Source organism: Triturus cristatus, chromosome 8 (assembly GCF_964204655.1).
Source record: "Triturus cristatus chromosome 8, aTriCri1.1, whole genome shotgun sequence".
Classification (NCBI taxonomy): Eukaryota; Metazoa; Chordata; class Amphibia; order Caudata; family Salamandridae; genus Triturus; species Triturus cristatus.
Window position 1 is genome coordinate 42,470,244 of NC_140591.1, and position 13,572 is coordinate 42,483,815.

The 13,572-nt window shown below is 55.2% G+C and overlaps 2 protein-coding genes across 2 annotated transcripts in view; both read left to right on the forward strand.

The window, feature by feature from the left end:
- LOC146799953 (uncharacterized) overlaps nt 1-12,227 on the forward strand; it is a 73,923-nt gene extending 61,696 nt beyond the window's left edge. Inside the window, exons 3-5 of the mRNA XM_085620865.1 lie at nt 3,331-3,673; nt 4,604-4,616; nt 11,854-12,227. Of these exons, the coding sequence (XP_085476991.1) occupies nt 3,331-3,673; nt 4,604-4,616; nt 11,854-12,168 (671 nt within the window). The 3' untranslated portion in view covers nt 12,169-12,227. The remainder of the gene's footprint in view (nt 1-3,330; nt 3,674-4,603; nt 4,617-11,853) is intronic.
- On the forward strand, nt 1,629-3,339 carry LOC146799954 (histone H1.3-like). The gene has a single exon (XM_085620864.1). It carries the CDS (start codon nt 1,938-1,940, stop codon nt 2,586-2,588), a length of 651 nt encoding a protein of 216 aa, XP_085476990.1. The 5' UTR covers nt 1,629-1,937; the 3' UTR covers nt 2,589-3,339.
- Nucleotides 12,228-13,572: the final 1,345 nt, after the last annotated feature.

Consider the following 13,572-nt stretch of genomic DNA (forward strand, 5'->3'; position numbering starts at 1 on the left):
AATTCAGGGTTCACCCCTGGCTGGTGGTGTGAAAACAAAACACTTCACATCCTCAGTAAAGTGTATTTAACTCCTTTACAGTATCAGAATAGGACCTGCAATGCCTTGGGTGTGTTTCCAGCCTCCAGACTCCAGTTTTACTGATACTGGTGACATTTGCAGGTGTTAGGCTTCAAGGGGATGAAGTCGCAACTTCTACCCAGGGTTATGGAGCTCCGCGCAGGGTGAGAATTCAGGGTTCACCCCTGGCTGTTGGTGTGAAAATAAAACACCTCACATTCTCAGGAAAGTGTATTTAGCTCCTTTACAGTATCAGAATATGGCCTGCAAGGCCTTGGGCCTACTTCCAGCCTCCTGGCACCAGTTGTACTGATACTTGTGACATTTGTAGGTGTTAGGCTTCAAGGGGATGAAGTCGCACCTTCTACCCAGGGTCATGGAGCTCCGCGCAGGGTGAGATTTCAGGGTTCACCCCTGGATGGAGGTGTGACTATGTGGAGTGTTTTGTTTTCACACCTCCAGCCAGGCATGAACCCTGAAATCTCACCCTGCGCGGAGCTCCTCAACCCTGTGTAGAAGGTGCAACTTCATCCCCTTGAAGCTGTACACCTCCAAATGTCACACATATTACTAAAACAGGTACCTGGAAGCTAGGGATGGGCCGGAGATCCTGAAGGCTAAGATCTGATACTGGGACTGGTGTTCATGTACGTTCTGGACTATGTGAAGTGTTCTGTTTTCTTCCCCTACCTCCGTCCAAATTAGCAGCAGGCCTCGATTAGGCTACAGGGCGCAGAATATCATTTCTGGTCTCAGGTCTCCCTCGTGATATACCATTGGATTCAGGAGTGGTCCCCACTCCAGCGATAGGGCTCAGTAGAACAGTTGTAGTCACATGCCTCACTCTGTACTGTACTATTCAGTTCCGCAGTGGGCCTCCCCCCGGTCATAGGCTCAGCGTCTGACATACAGTAACTCACTCTGTCTACAGATGTCACCTCAGACGTACACCTAGCTCCAGCTTTAAAAATCAGCTCAGTAGAGTGCCTCCATGCCGGTACTGGGGGTCTCCATTTCAGGTGCATTCCCACCCTCTGCTCTCACTTGGGGTGTTTTTAAACATGTAGGCCTAACTCGGCCGCCTTCCTTCGTTGTGTCACTGTATTTATTTTATTTAGTCTGCGCCCGCCTCCTCTGGCTCGGCGCTCGGCAGTGAATGCCCTCTGCCTGCATGTGAAGCTGCCAGCACACGGCCGCCTGGTGATGCATGCGAGGCCGGAGCCAGGGCCGTGCCCCGCTGCTTGTAAAAGGCCTCCGGTTGCGCCCCCCCCAGCCGTGGGTGCCACAGCCGAGGGTGCAGGCGCCGGGCTGGGGGCTCCCTGGCATTGTTTCCACCCCGCGCTCGGCCGGCGGAGCCCTGTGTTACTTCGGCCCGTTCCAGAACGCGCTCCCCGCGGCCCCCGCAGCCCCACTGTGACGCCGCAGGGCCCGCTCCCTGCAGGAGCCCCCTCCCTCCCGCGGGCCGCCGCTCCCGGCCGCAGGAGGCGAGAGTGGACCGGGGAAAAGGGGCCGGGAGCCCGGGATTTCAGGCATGGAGGCGTCCGCCGTCGGGGGAGCGCCGAGTCTCCCCGCGGATCACAAGCCAGGGACGAGGGGTGGATCCGAAACGGGGGCAGGCCCGGGAGAGGGCCGAAGCTGGGCTCCTGGTCATACATGTGTGGAAGCGCGTGTTTAACTGATTGTGCTTTAAAACGTGGATAATCGGAAGGTAGGAAACACAAAAGTCAGCTCGGAGCAGAGAGCCGAGTGTGCCTCGCAGAGCCCTGTCTGCTCGCGACCAATCAGAGGCTGGCTCCTCCCTGTATATATTCACGGGGCTCGGGCCGAGAGGGACATTTCTGTTCTGTGACAGCGCCCGCGCCGAGACTTGCATTGCAATGGCCGAAACCGCTCCAGCCGCCGCGGCGCCTCCCGCTGAGGTCGCCCCCAAGAAGAAGCAGCAGAAGAAGACAGCGGGGGCCTCCAAGGCCAAGAAGCCTTCCGGCCCCAGCGTGGCCGATCTGATCTTGAAGGTGGTGACCGCCTCTGCCGAGAGGAAGGGAGTCTCCCTGTCGGCCATGAAGAAGGGGCTGATCGCCGAGGGCTACGATGTGGACAAGAACAAGAGCCGGGTCAAGGCCTCCGTCAAGAGCCTGGTCAGCAAAGGCGCCCTGGCCCAGCTGAAGGGCACCGGGGCCTCCGGATCCTTCAAGGTGAACAAGAAGCAGCTGGAGGGCAAGAAGGCGGCCAAGAAGGCGGCCGCCAAGACCAAGAAACCAGCGGCCAAGAAAGCTGCCCCTGCTGCCAAGAAGCCCAAAAAGGCTCCCGCGGGGGTCAAGAAGAGCCCGAAGAAGGTCAAGAAGCCAGCGGCAGCAAAGAGCCCCAAGAAGCCCAAGGCTGCCCCCGCCAAGAAGGCTGCCAAGAGCCCAGCGAAAGCCAAGGCGGCGAAGCCCAAAGTGGCCAAGAAAAGCCCTGCCAAGGTAGTCAAACCCAAGGCAGCCAAGCCCAAAGCAGCCAAGCCCAAGAAGGCAGCGCCCAAGAAGAAGTAAGGGCTTGCACCGAGACACTGCAAACACAACGGCTCTTTTAAGAGCCATCCACCCGGTCTAGAAGAGAGCTTGTTCACCCCCACCCTTTCACCCCGCGTGCACACTTCTCAATAATAATAAACGGCACAGTAAATCCCTAGCGCACCTTTACACACGCGAGTGCCGTGTGTGATCTTGGTCATATGAACGGCTCTTTTGGTGCTGCGTGGATTGGAATCTTTATAACAAAGAAAGAAGGGGGTCTGGGAGTTATTAGACCTCAGTTTATAATAAATGTGAGATAACGTGTGCCTTGGTGCTTTCACTGTATCCGGGCAGACTCGAAGTGGTGTCTGCATAAAGCAGACGATTGTGAACGTGAAATCGAGCGCAGTCAACGGCGGCGTGTTCCAGGGTGACCAAGGGCGGTACACTTAAAACATCCTGGTCTCCTCGCCCAGTTGATCGGGGGCGAGTGGTTCGTGTGACTACAAATGAGTGGATGGACACGGAGACAAAGGTTGACCGAAGCGCGGGCTTCGGCTCCAACGTACATCGTCCAATCGGAGGGTGTCTTTTTCTCCACAGCTCATTGGAGAGGCAGGCTACAGCCTCCGGTTGAGTAGCCAATCGTTGCACACCGCGGGCTGTTTTCAAACCTGGGGCGGTCGCTTCAGCCAACCAGAGCAGCCCTCCGTCTTCGAGTGCATAAATAGGGCTCTTGCCTGCTCGAACTCCATTCTTCCTCGCTCGTCGTTGAGAGAGACCGCTCCCGCCATGGCCCGCACCAAGCAGACAGCCCGCAAGTCCACCGGCGGCAAAGCGCCTCGCAAGCAGCTGGCCACCAAGGCTGCCCGCAAGAGCGCCCCTGCCACCGGTGGAGTCAAGAAGCCTCACCGCTACCGACCCGGCACTGTGGCTCTCCGCGAGATCCGCCGCTACCAGAAGTCCACCGAGCTCCTCATCCGCAAGCTGCCCTTCCAGCGCTTGGTGAGGGAGATCGCCCAGGACTTCAAGACCGACCTGCGCTTCCAGAGCTCCGCCGTCATGGCCCTGCAAGAGGCCAGCGAGGCCTACCTGGTCGGGCTCTTCGAGGACACCAACCTGTGCGCCATCCACGCCAAGAGGGTGACCATCATGCCCAAGGACATCCAGCTGGCCCGTCGTATCCGAGGCGAGAGGGCCTAAGGAGACACCGACCCGAACAACCACCACAACGGCTCTTTTAAGGGCCACCACCCTGTCACCTACGAGCTTCTCTTATCTGCCATGTTCTACAGGTGTGGGTGGGTGGGCTGGCTGAGAGTACCCCGAGTACTGGGTAACTTATACCGGCACTGGGAAACTTATACCGGCACTGGGAAACTTATACCGGCACTGGGAAATCCGAGCACTCGGTGTGCACAGCCACCTCTTCAATTAATAAAGCGCTTTGTTTGGGTAGAGGGTCGTGCTGGGATCCGCTGGTCACAAGCCAGCGCTGTGGGGCATCTGTACATCGGGTTTATGTGTCCCGATTTCGGGAGCCTTTGCCCTGGGGCGGATGTTAGCCGTTGCCCCTGGTCTTAACCCCTTCGGTGCTCATGACGGAACGGTTCCGTCATGAGCCACGGTTGAGCTGTGCTCATGACGGAACCGTTCCGTCATGACCACGCCCGCGCAAGATTCCGTCAGCACAGCGGCGGAATCTGCGCAGCATGGAAGGGGTTAAAGTACAAACACAACGTGACACCCGCACACACTAAAACTGGTCGCAGGAAACAATAAGCCCGGGGGCAGCCGTGCGAGTTCCGCGTGGGCTTTATTTAACGTCATCGTTACATTACAGTGCTTGTGTGACACTTGGTCCCAAAGAGGGCTCATTCATATAAACATGCTTATTAAAACGGGTTGCCTGCTCCATCGTCCCTCGGTCTGCAGCAAGCCCCGTGAGAGCGGGTCTTGTGCGCTCAACATTACCGTTTAAAACACTTCTTTCTCCGGTCATAAATGAAGCACATTAGCTCTTAGGGGAGGACGTGAGTGGCCCTTAAAAGAGCCGTTGTGTTAGTTGGGGATGCGCCTCGAAGCCTTACTTGGCGCTGGTGTACTTGGTGACGGCCTTGGTGCCCTCGGACACGGCGTGCTTGGCCAGCTCTCCGGGCAGCAGCAGACGCACTGCGGTCTGGATCTCCCGGGAGGTGATGGTGCGCCGCGAGTTGTAGTGGGCCAGGCGGGAAGCCTCCCCGGCGATGCGCTCGAAGATGTCGTTCACGAAGGAGTTCATGATGCCCATGGCCTTGGAGGAGATGCCGGTGTCCGGGTGCACCTGCTTCATCACTTTGTAAATGTAGATAGCATAGCTTTCCTTCCTGCTCCTCTTGCGCTTCTTCCCGTCCTTCTTGGGCGGCTTGGAGAGCGCTTTCTTGGAGCCCTTCTTGGGAGCCGGCGCGGACTTGGCTGGTTCAGGCATGGTCGACAATCTGCACCGCTTCCTGTGGAGCCGAGAGAAATAAGGCAGGCGAGCCCGGCACTTGTATTTATAGGCTGGCCGTGTAAAGTAGCTGCTTCTCTGCTCTCCCGTCTCATTGGCAGGCTCAGGCAGGGCCCCCACTTCCCTTTGTAATGCGGTACTGGAACTTTGATTGGTGAAAAGGAAGCCCTCCTCCCTCCAATGAGAAGAACTATCAGAGCCTAGCTGTCAACCAATCAGAAGCGCCCGAAGTCTTTATATCGCCGGAGTCCCGCAGAACAGCAGTACTCATTTCATTCGAGATGATTTTCATTTCACAGATTCGAGAGAGATTTGACCATGACCGGATGTAACCTGTGCCTGCGCCTGCGACGACGATGATCCGACGCTCCTCGAGGCCATCTTGCCAGCGCCACCTCAGTGACGATCGGACCGCGGACCTTCCTGCATCGGTGAAATCGGTGGATCGGATCTCCGGTGATTTCTGCATCAGCGACGCTCCCAGCTGCAGAGAAGGCCTGAGGACTGACCCCCGTGATTCCTGCTCGCAGCCAGCCAGTAAGTCGACCTGGTAAGCGCCATTTTCTATCCTTAGCGATAGATTGGCCCCGCTTTCTTGATTTACTTATCCTGTATGTCGTTTTTAGCTTAATTGCTTACTTAAACTGCTGCAGCTTGAGTTTCTTTTTATAAACTGGTTACAATGCGTTATTGATGCTCTCTGTTTGACTTAGATTTATTCAGATTGCAAGTTCTCATTTATTCGCTCTGCTAGACTGATTTCACTTTCAGACTGCAATTTACGTGCTCTGCCTGATTGATTTGTATTCAGATTGTATTTATCACCTATGCGCTCTGATTGATTGATTTTCACCCTGATTGCATTTTATCATTTATGCGCTCTGCTAGACTGATTTTACATTCACATTGCAACTTACGTGCTCTGCCTGATTGATTTGTATTCAGATTGCAATTCATCACCTATGTGCCCTGCTTGATTGATTTTTACTCAGATTGCATTTTACCAGCTAAGCGCTCTGCTTGATTAATTAATTTTGTACTGAGACTCATCAATTTTTGCTCCTTGCGTGATTGCTTGAAACTCTTTCGCGCCCCGATTCTCGGCGGGAGACTCGCGGTCTAACCCGCTCCGCCCTCTCTCCCAGGACTGAGAGTTCATACCCTGTGCGGCTGAACCCCAAAAGCTCGGCCCTTGTCCTCTAGCTCCCCCCACCAAGCAGCACCAACCATGGAGTCCGACGTCACGGCTCAACCAGACAACACCGAAGACGACATGGAATGGAAGACCAAGGCAAAGAGAGTACGTGAAACGAGCCCTAACTCGCCAGAAAAAGCACCAAAGCTTGCCCGCGCACCCCCCACACACAACACGATTCCAACCTCAAACCGCTACTTGGTTCTCCAGAGCGCCCAGGACAATGACGCCCAGGACAACACTGCATCCGAACCCGGGACCTCTTCAGGTCCGCCAAAGCGACAACGGATCCCTCCCATCATCCTTAAGAACTTGGCCACCCACAAGGACCTCGTGGAGCTACTGGTCGAACACTGCATCTCCCCCTTCACAATCAAGCCCCGGCAGGACCACGCCAAGATCATGCTCACCACACCGGACGACTACAGGAGCGTGACCAACATGCTTACAGTCCAGAAAATGGAGTACCACACCTTCTCACTGACCACTGCAAAAGCTCAGCGCTTTGTAATACGCGGGCTCCCAGCAAACGCATCCCTTGGGCACATCACTGAGGACTTAGCGGAACTTGGACTTCCAGTGAAAAATATAACGCAGATCGTCTCTCCAGCGGACAAGAATAAGAAGTTCCCCCTCTTTGTGGTAACCCTGTCGGCAAGCAAGGATGGGAAGCCAGCGGACCTCTCATCAGTCACACGGCTCTGCAGTTGCACTGTCACCACAGAAGCACCTAGAGGGAAACGAGGACCGGTCATGTGCTACAACTGCCAGCGCTTGGGGCACACCTCTGCTTTCTGCCACCAGAAGCCAAAGTGCGTACGCTGTGGAGGCGAGCACACCTCTAACCAATGCACTAGGAACCGTGAAACCGAACCAGCAATATGTGCTAACTGCACAGGACCCCACCCAGCAAGCTACCGCGGCTGTCCCTACCTGCAGAAGGCAAAGAAGGATGGACCGCGCAAACCGCCCCAACCACAAAAGACTTCCCCTCACTCAACTGCGGCAGATCAGGGACAAAGGAAGAGCTCCAAACCTGCATTGGCTCACAGGACCCCAACTGGCAATCCAACCAACAGCCCTAGCGACGCGCGTGTGGATGGAAGAACATACGCAGAAGTAACAGGACCCAAACAGAACAGCCCACCACCACCACCAACGCCACCACAACCACCTGCCCCAGCACCATCCTGTGAAATAGGCTCAGCCATCAACTGGCAGGAACTCATCACGAAGATTGCGAAAACAGTCGCAGACATGAACATCCACCCTGTGGTGACAATGGTGGCGACTCTCATCGCCGGACTTTTCCACGGCGAAGAAAACACACACAATGGCAGCAAAATCTAAAAGAAACTCCCTCTTCTTGATGTGGAATGCTAACAGCATTCAGAAGAAAACTGCAGAACTCCTGCACCTGATGGAAACCATGGATGTGAGCATAGCGCTTATCTCCGAGACCCATCTCCAAGGAAGCCAGAAGCTCAACTTAGCAAACCACAGGGTGTACCGCACAGATCGCACCACCGGAGCCAAGGGCGGAGGAACAGCGGTGATTGTCAGCACAAAAGTGAAGCACCACGAGATCTCACTACCACCAGTGGGGAGCGTTGAAGCAACTGGCATACAGATCCAGACATCTGCAGGCCCCCTACGGCTGATTGCCGCCTACTCACCCCCAGGCAAGCTAAGCCCAAAGGACTTGGATGCTTTATTGGATCCCCGCATCCCAACATTAATTGGCGGAGACCTAAATGCCAAGCACCAGTGCTGGAACTCTCGCGTGGCAAACAGCAAAGGACACGCTCTACTTGCCCACTCAAAGAAGGAGGACTTTGTAGTGGCTGGCCCAACTCAACCGACACACTACCCAGGCCCTGCACTGCATAAACCGGACGTTCTGGACATCGTCGTCATGAAGAATCTCTCCCAGTCTATGGAGTTGGAAACCCTAACTGCACTGACGTCCGACCACAACCCAGTGTTGATCACAGTTGGCGACGTGCTTGAAGACCAGCAACAGGGCACCAGACACAACTACAAGAAGGCAGACTGGAGCCTCTACAAGAGAAGCCTGGAGGAGACACTGGCCCCTGGTCCCCTACGCTGCATTGAAGACATTGACCAGGCGGTTCACCACTTCACAGCTGCAGTCCACACTGCCATCGAGCGCAGCGTTCCCGAGCAGAAACCCCAACGCTGCTCCATCTACGACCTCCCGAAGGGCATCAAGCAGTCGATTGCTGACAAGAACAGAGCCCGGAGAGAGTGGCAAAGGAATCGCACCCCCGACCTGCTGAAGAAATACAACGAGCTGACAAGACAGCTGAAGATGCAAATAAGCCAGCACAGAGGTGAAAAGTGGGAAGCAGCTACGGCTAACTTAAAGGACTCGGACAACTCTCTCTGGAAAATGACCCGACGCTTGACGGGAAAGAAGGACCCAAACCCACCGATACAAGGGAAGACTCACCTGGCATGCAGCAACAGGGACAAGGCTGAGGTCTTTGCTGACACGTTGGAGGCATCCTTCAGGCCTAACCAGGCTAGCAAACTGGCAGCAGAAGTTGAGCAAGAGGTCGCTAAGCACCACCGGGAGCACCCACCAGAAACCGAAGCTGCAAACATTGAGGAATGCTCCACAGGCGAGTTATCGGCCCTGGTAAAGACACTAAAAAACGGCAAAGCACCTGGAAAGGACAGAATAGTCAACCAAGCCATCAAGATGCTCCCAGACGCTGCAGTGGACCACCTTGCTGAGATATTCAACGCCTGCATGCAGCACCAGTATTTCCCTAAAGCCTGGAAAGAAGCAAGAGTCATCGTATTCCCCAAGGCTGGGAAACCATTACGAGATCCTGCAAATTACCGCCCTATAAGTCTGCTATCTGGCCTATCAAAGCTCTTCGAAAAAGTTATCCTTGCCCGCCTTGTGGACTTTGTGACAAGCGAAAACCTCCTCGCCAAAGAACAGTTTGGGTTCCGGAAAGACCACTCGACAAATCACCAACTCCTCAGAGTTGTGGACATCATCAGCCATGGATTCAACATCAACAAGTCCACTGGAATAGTCTTTCTGGATGTAGCCAAAGCATTCGACCGAGTATGGCATGAGGGACTGCTTTGCAAACTTATCAAGCTCAAGTTTCCAAGCTACCTGATTAAACTGCTGTCTAGCTACCTGTCAAAACGGACCTTTCACGTGGCGGTACGAGACGAATGCTCAACGCCACGCCCAATCCTTGCTGGAGTGCCCCAGGGATCAATCCTAGGACCATTCCTCTTTAACATATTCACAAACGACATCCCCACGGACCTAAAGAAGACAGATCTGGCTCTCTACGCCGATGATGCAGCAGTCATCTCCCAATCCTTCAGCGAACAGGAAGTGGCTAAGAACCTTGAGGCATCACTCAGCAGACTCTCCGAATGGTACAGCGACTGGCAGATCACCCTGAACACTAGCAAAACCACAGCAACACTATTCACCAGGAAGCTGAACAGAAAACACCCAGCGATCCTCCTCAATGGGGATGAGATCAAATGGGAAAACAGCAGCTCCTACCTGGGGGTGACTCTGGACTCTAAACTCACATGGAGAAACCACATAGAGAAGACCTGCCAGAAAGCAGCAACAAAACTGTCTGCACTATACCCACTCCTGAAGACCAAGTCGATGCCCTTGCAGAGCAAGGTGCGAGTAATCACCGCAATAATCCGGCCAACTATGACGTACGCTGCGCCAGTTTGGAGTGGCTGCCGCCCGCAGCTTCGGAAAGACCTGCAGAGACTACAGAGCAGGGCCTTACGGATCGCAGCAGGTGCTCCACTCTTCACAAGAACAGCAGACCTCCACAGAGACCTAGGCGTTGAGATGTTGGACGACCATCTCCGCAAACTCAACATGACATTCTACAAAGGACTGGATCAAAAAGATAACCCACTGATCAGGAAACTTGCAGACATTTCGACAAACCCATTTGACCGCTACCCGAGGCCCATCGAAGCGCTAAACTTGTGAAACTGAAACAACAACACAGCATCCAAAAACCCATCACTGCCTGAGGGCAAATCGCCCCGGCAGGTACCCAAAACTCATCACTGTCAGAAGGCAACCGCCGCGGCAGCCATCAAAAGCTCATCACCGCCAGAAGACATTTGGCAGACGAATACAAGACTCTGCGACTAAACTTGCTGACACCTCCGCAAACCATATTGACCGCAACCTGCGGCCTTTCACAGCGCTGACCTTGTGATCCAACCTCAACTGTGACAAAGCGTCACATCAATAAGACAACCGAAACAGCGACTAAAAAACTCAAAAATGAATGTGGAGTAATGAGGCTATCGCCTCGGTATCCAAAAACTCACCGCTGTCAGATGGAATCTGACAGGCGAAAACAAGACACACTGACGAGAACAGCAGTACTATTCTCTCTGTTGTGTGAGTGAGCCCCTGCATCGATCGCCATGTCTGGACGCGGAAAGCAAGGAGGAAAGGCCCGCGCTAAGGCCAAGACACGCTCTTCCAGAGCCGGGCTCCAGTTCCCCGTGGGCCGTGTGCACAGGCTGCTCCGCAAGGGAAGCTACGCCGAGAGGGTGGGCGCCGGTGCCCCAGTCTATCTGGCTGCAGTCCTGGAGTACCTGACCGCTGAGATCCTGGAGCTGGCCGGCAACGCGGCCCGGGACAACAAAAAGACCCGCATCATCCCCAGACACCTCCAGCTGGCCATCCGCAACGACGAGGAGCTGAACAAGCTGCTGGGCCGAGTCACCATCGCCCAGGGAGGAGTCCTGCCCAACATCCAGGCCGTGCTGCTGCCCAAGAAAACCGAGAGCCACAAGGCAGGGGGCAAAGCAAGCAAGTAAAGGCCCGCAGACCACCGTGGAAACGCACCCTAAACACAAAGGCTCTTTTCAGGGCCAACCACAGACTCCATCAAAGAGCGTATCCGTGGCCAAGGTGTTACTCTGGCGGCTTCATAGTTGCGGCAGCGCCCGCACCGTCGCTACATAGGAGGGCATGCACAAGCCCTCGGACGTACACGTAGATCTTGCCCCCGTCCCAAAACCTAGCTTGAGGCCCACAATAATAATGTTTTTGTAAAAAAAAAAAAAATGTACATTTTAATAGGGGCAGTTTACAGACTTGCCACAACCGGGCGTGACATGTGGACAGTGTTACGGGGTGGCGGGCGGCCGCACACAGCTGGGTGCTGCCGGCGAGGCCGTTAACCTGTTTGCTCCATTAACACTTTTCAGAGCCTTCTGTTCATGGTGGGAGCGGGCACCGAGCGCCATGGTTAGGCGGGCCGCGGTGACGAGTGGGGGCCCGGGAAGGGAGGCGCGTGTGTGTGTGCTTGACTGTGATCTATGCCCCGGCGGCAGCTGCAGAGCCCACGACAAAGAGGCGGCTGGGAGCGCGCTCTTTTTCAAACGGCAACGGCCGCTCCAGCCCCCGCTCCCTGCAGAGGGCGGTCCGGGGCGGGCTCCCTCGCCATCCTTTGAGTCACGTGGGCCGCTTGCAGCGCCCTAGCTGGTCCGGCACAGCTCCTCCATATAAGCAGCCGCCGCTGGCCGCGGCCCTCATTTCTGCTCAGTCACAGCACCGACAGGAGACCATGTCTGGACGCGGTAAAGGAGGGAAGGGGCTCGGCAAAGGCGGCGCCAAGAGGCACCGCAAGGTGCTCCAGGACAACATCCAGGGCATCACCAAGCCAGCCATTCGCCGCCTGGCGCGCCGTGGCGGGGTCAAGCGCATCTCCGGCCTCATCTACGAGGAGACCCGCGGGGTGTTGAAGGTTTTCCTGGAGAACGTGATCCGGGACGCCGTCACCTACACCGAGCACGCCAAGAGGAAGACCGTCACCGCCATGGATGTGGTCTACGCCCTGAAGCGTCAGGGTCGCACCCTCTACGGATTCGGCGGGTAAACACTCGGCTTGCCCACGGAAAAAACAAAACAAAACCCAAAGGCTCTTTTAAGAGCCGACCACGATGTCATGGGAGAGCTGTGTCTATGCGCTAGGGCTGCTTTCTAGGCCCACAGCGGGTCGAGTGAGGGGTGCATCAGGGGAAATTCTCCGCAGCCACCCTGCCATGCAAGGCACTGTCCCGGGGCCAGGGTGCCTTCCTGGAGCCCCGGCATGGGGGTCCAGGGGCGCGTTCATCCCAGTCCAGCCCATGGGGCCGCTATCCTGAAGCCCTGTACTGGGCACCTAAGGCGGGTATAGCCCGGCCCAGGGGCCCGCCATCCTGGAGCCCTGAACTGGGGACCTAAGGCGGGTATAGGCCGGCCCAGGGGCCCGCCATCCTAGAGCCCTGTATTGGGGACCCAAGGCGAGTTTGGCCCGGCCCAGGGCCGGTCATTTCTCCCTCGACTATTAAGCCCCCACGTAGTGGGGGCTTACAGAACACGGACGAGGGACAAAGGTTAGAGTTAGCCGCGCCGGGAGCGCGGCCGGCCATCTGGTCGCCGAGTTGCGCGACCAGATGGCCCTCGGAGCTGAGCGACCAGATGGCCGGGCGGCGGATCGGCCGCGCTAACTCTAACTTTTGTCTCCCGCTCGGGCGCTGTAAGCCCCCACTCCGTGGGGGCTTAATAGTCAGTAAAATAGAGTTCCCATGCAGGGCCATGGGGTGTGGGATCCTCATTTTTTTTGTGATCGATCGTGACCGATTTCGGGACCCTCTGGGCCTCTAAGCACCTGTTTTAGTACTTTTTTTTTAATTTATTTATTTATTCTTTTGTTGGCATTTTGGTTCAAGGGGACCATGGCACTACTTCTACCCAGGGCAATGGAGCTCCGCTTCGGGTAACATTTCAGGTTTTCCCCCTTAGCTGGAGATGGGCCCCAATAAAAAAAAAATCGCAATAATAATATAATACATATATTTTTATTTTTTTATTTTTTTTTCGCCCAAAAATGAAATAATGTCCTTCACAGTATCTGGTCCATTTTATTAGCCTCCAGTCACCCCTTTAACAATGTTTAATACAAAAATAAAAAAAAAGTACTAACATTTTAGGTCCAAGGGGACGAAGTCACTTTTTCTACACAGGGCTATGGAGCTTCGATTGGGGTAATATTTCAGGATTTAACCCTCGGCTGGAGGTGGGAAAAAAAACTTCACTCAAAAGGTACACAAAGCCCTTTACATTATCAGATCCAAGACTTCAGTGTCTCGGGCCCATTTCTAGCCTCCAGGCGCTTGATTTATTCTTTTTATGACATTTTGAAAATTACAGGTTTAAGGGGACACAGTATCTCCTTCTACCCAGGGCTATGGAGCTCCGCGCAGGGTGAGATTTCAGGGTTCACCCCTGGCTGCAGGTG

Bases quoted from the DNA above. Each gene is read 5' to 3' on its own strand.
- LOC146799954 (XM_085620864.1), top strand. From the start codon at position 1,938: ATGGCCGAAACCGCTCCAGCCGCCGCGGCGCCTCCCGCTGAGGTCGCC.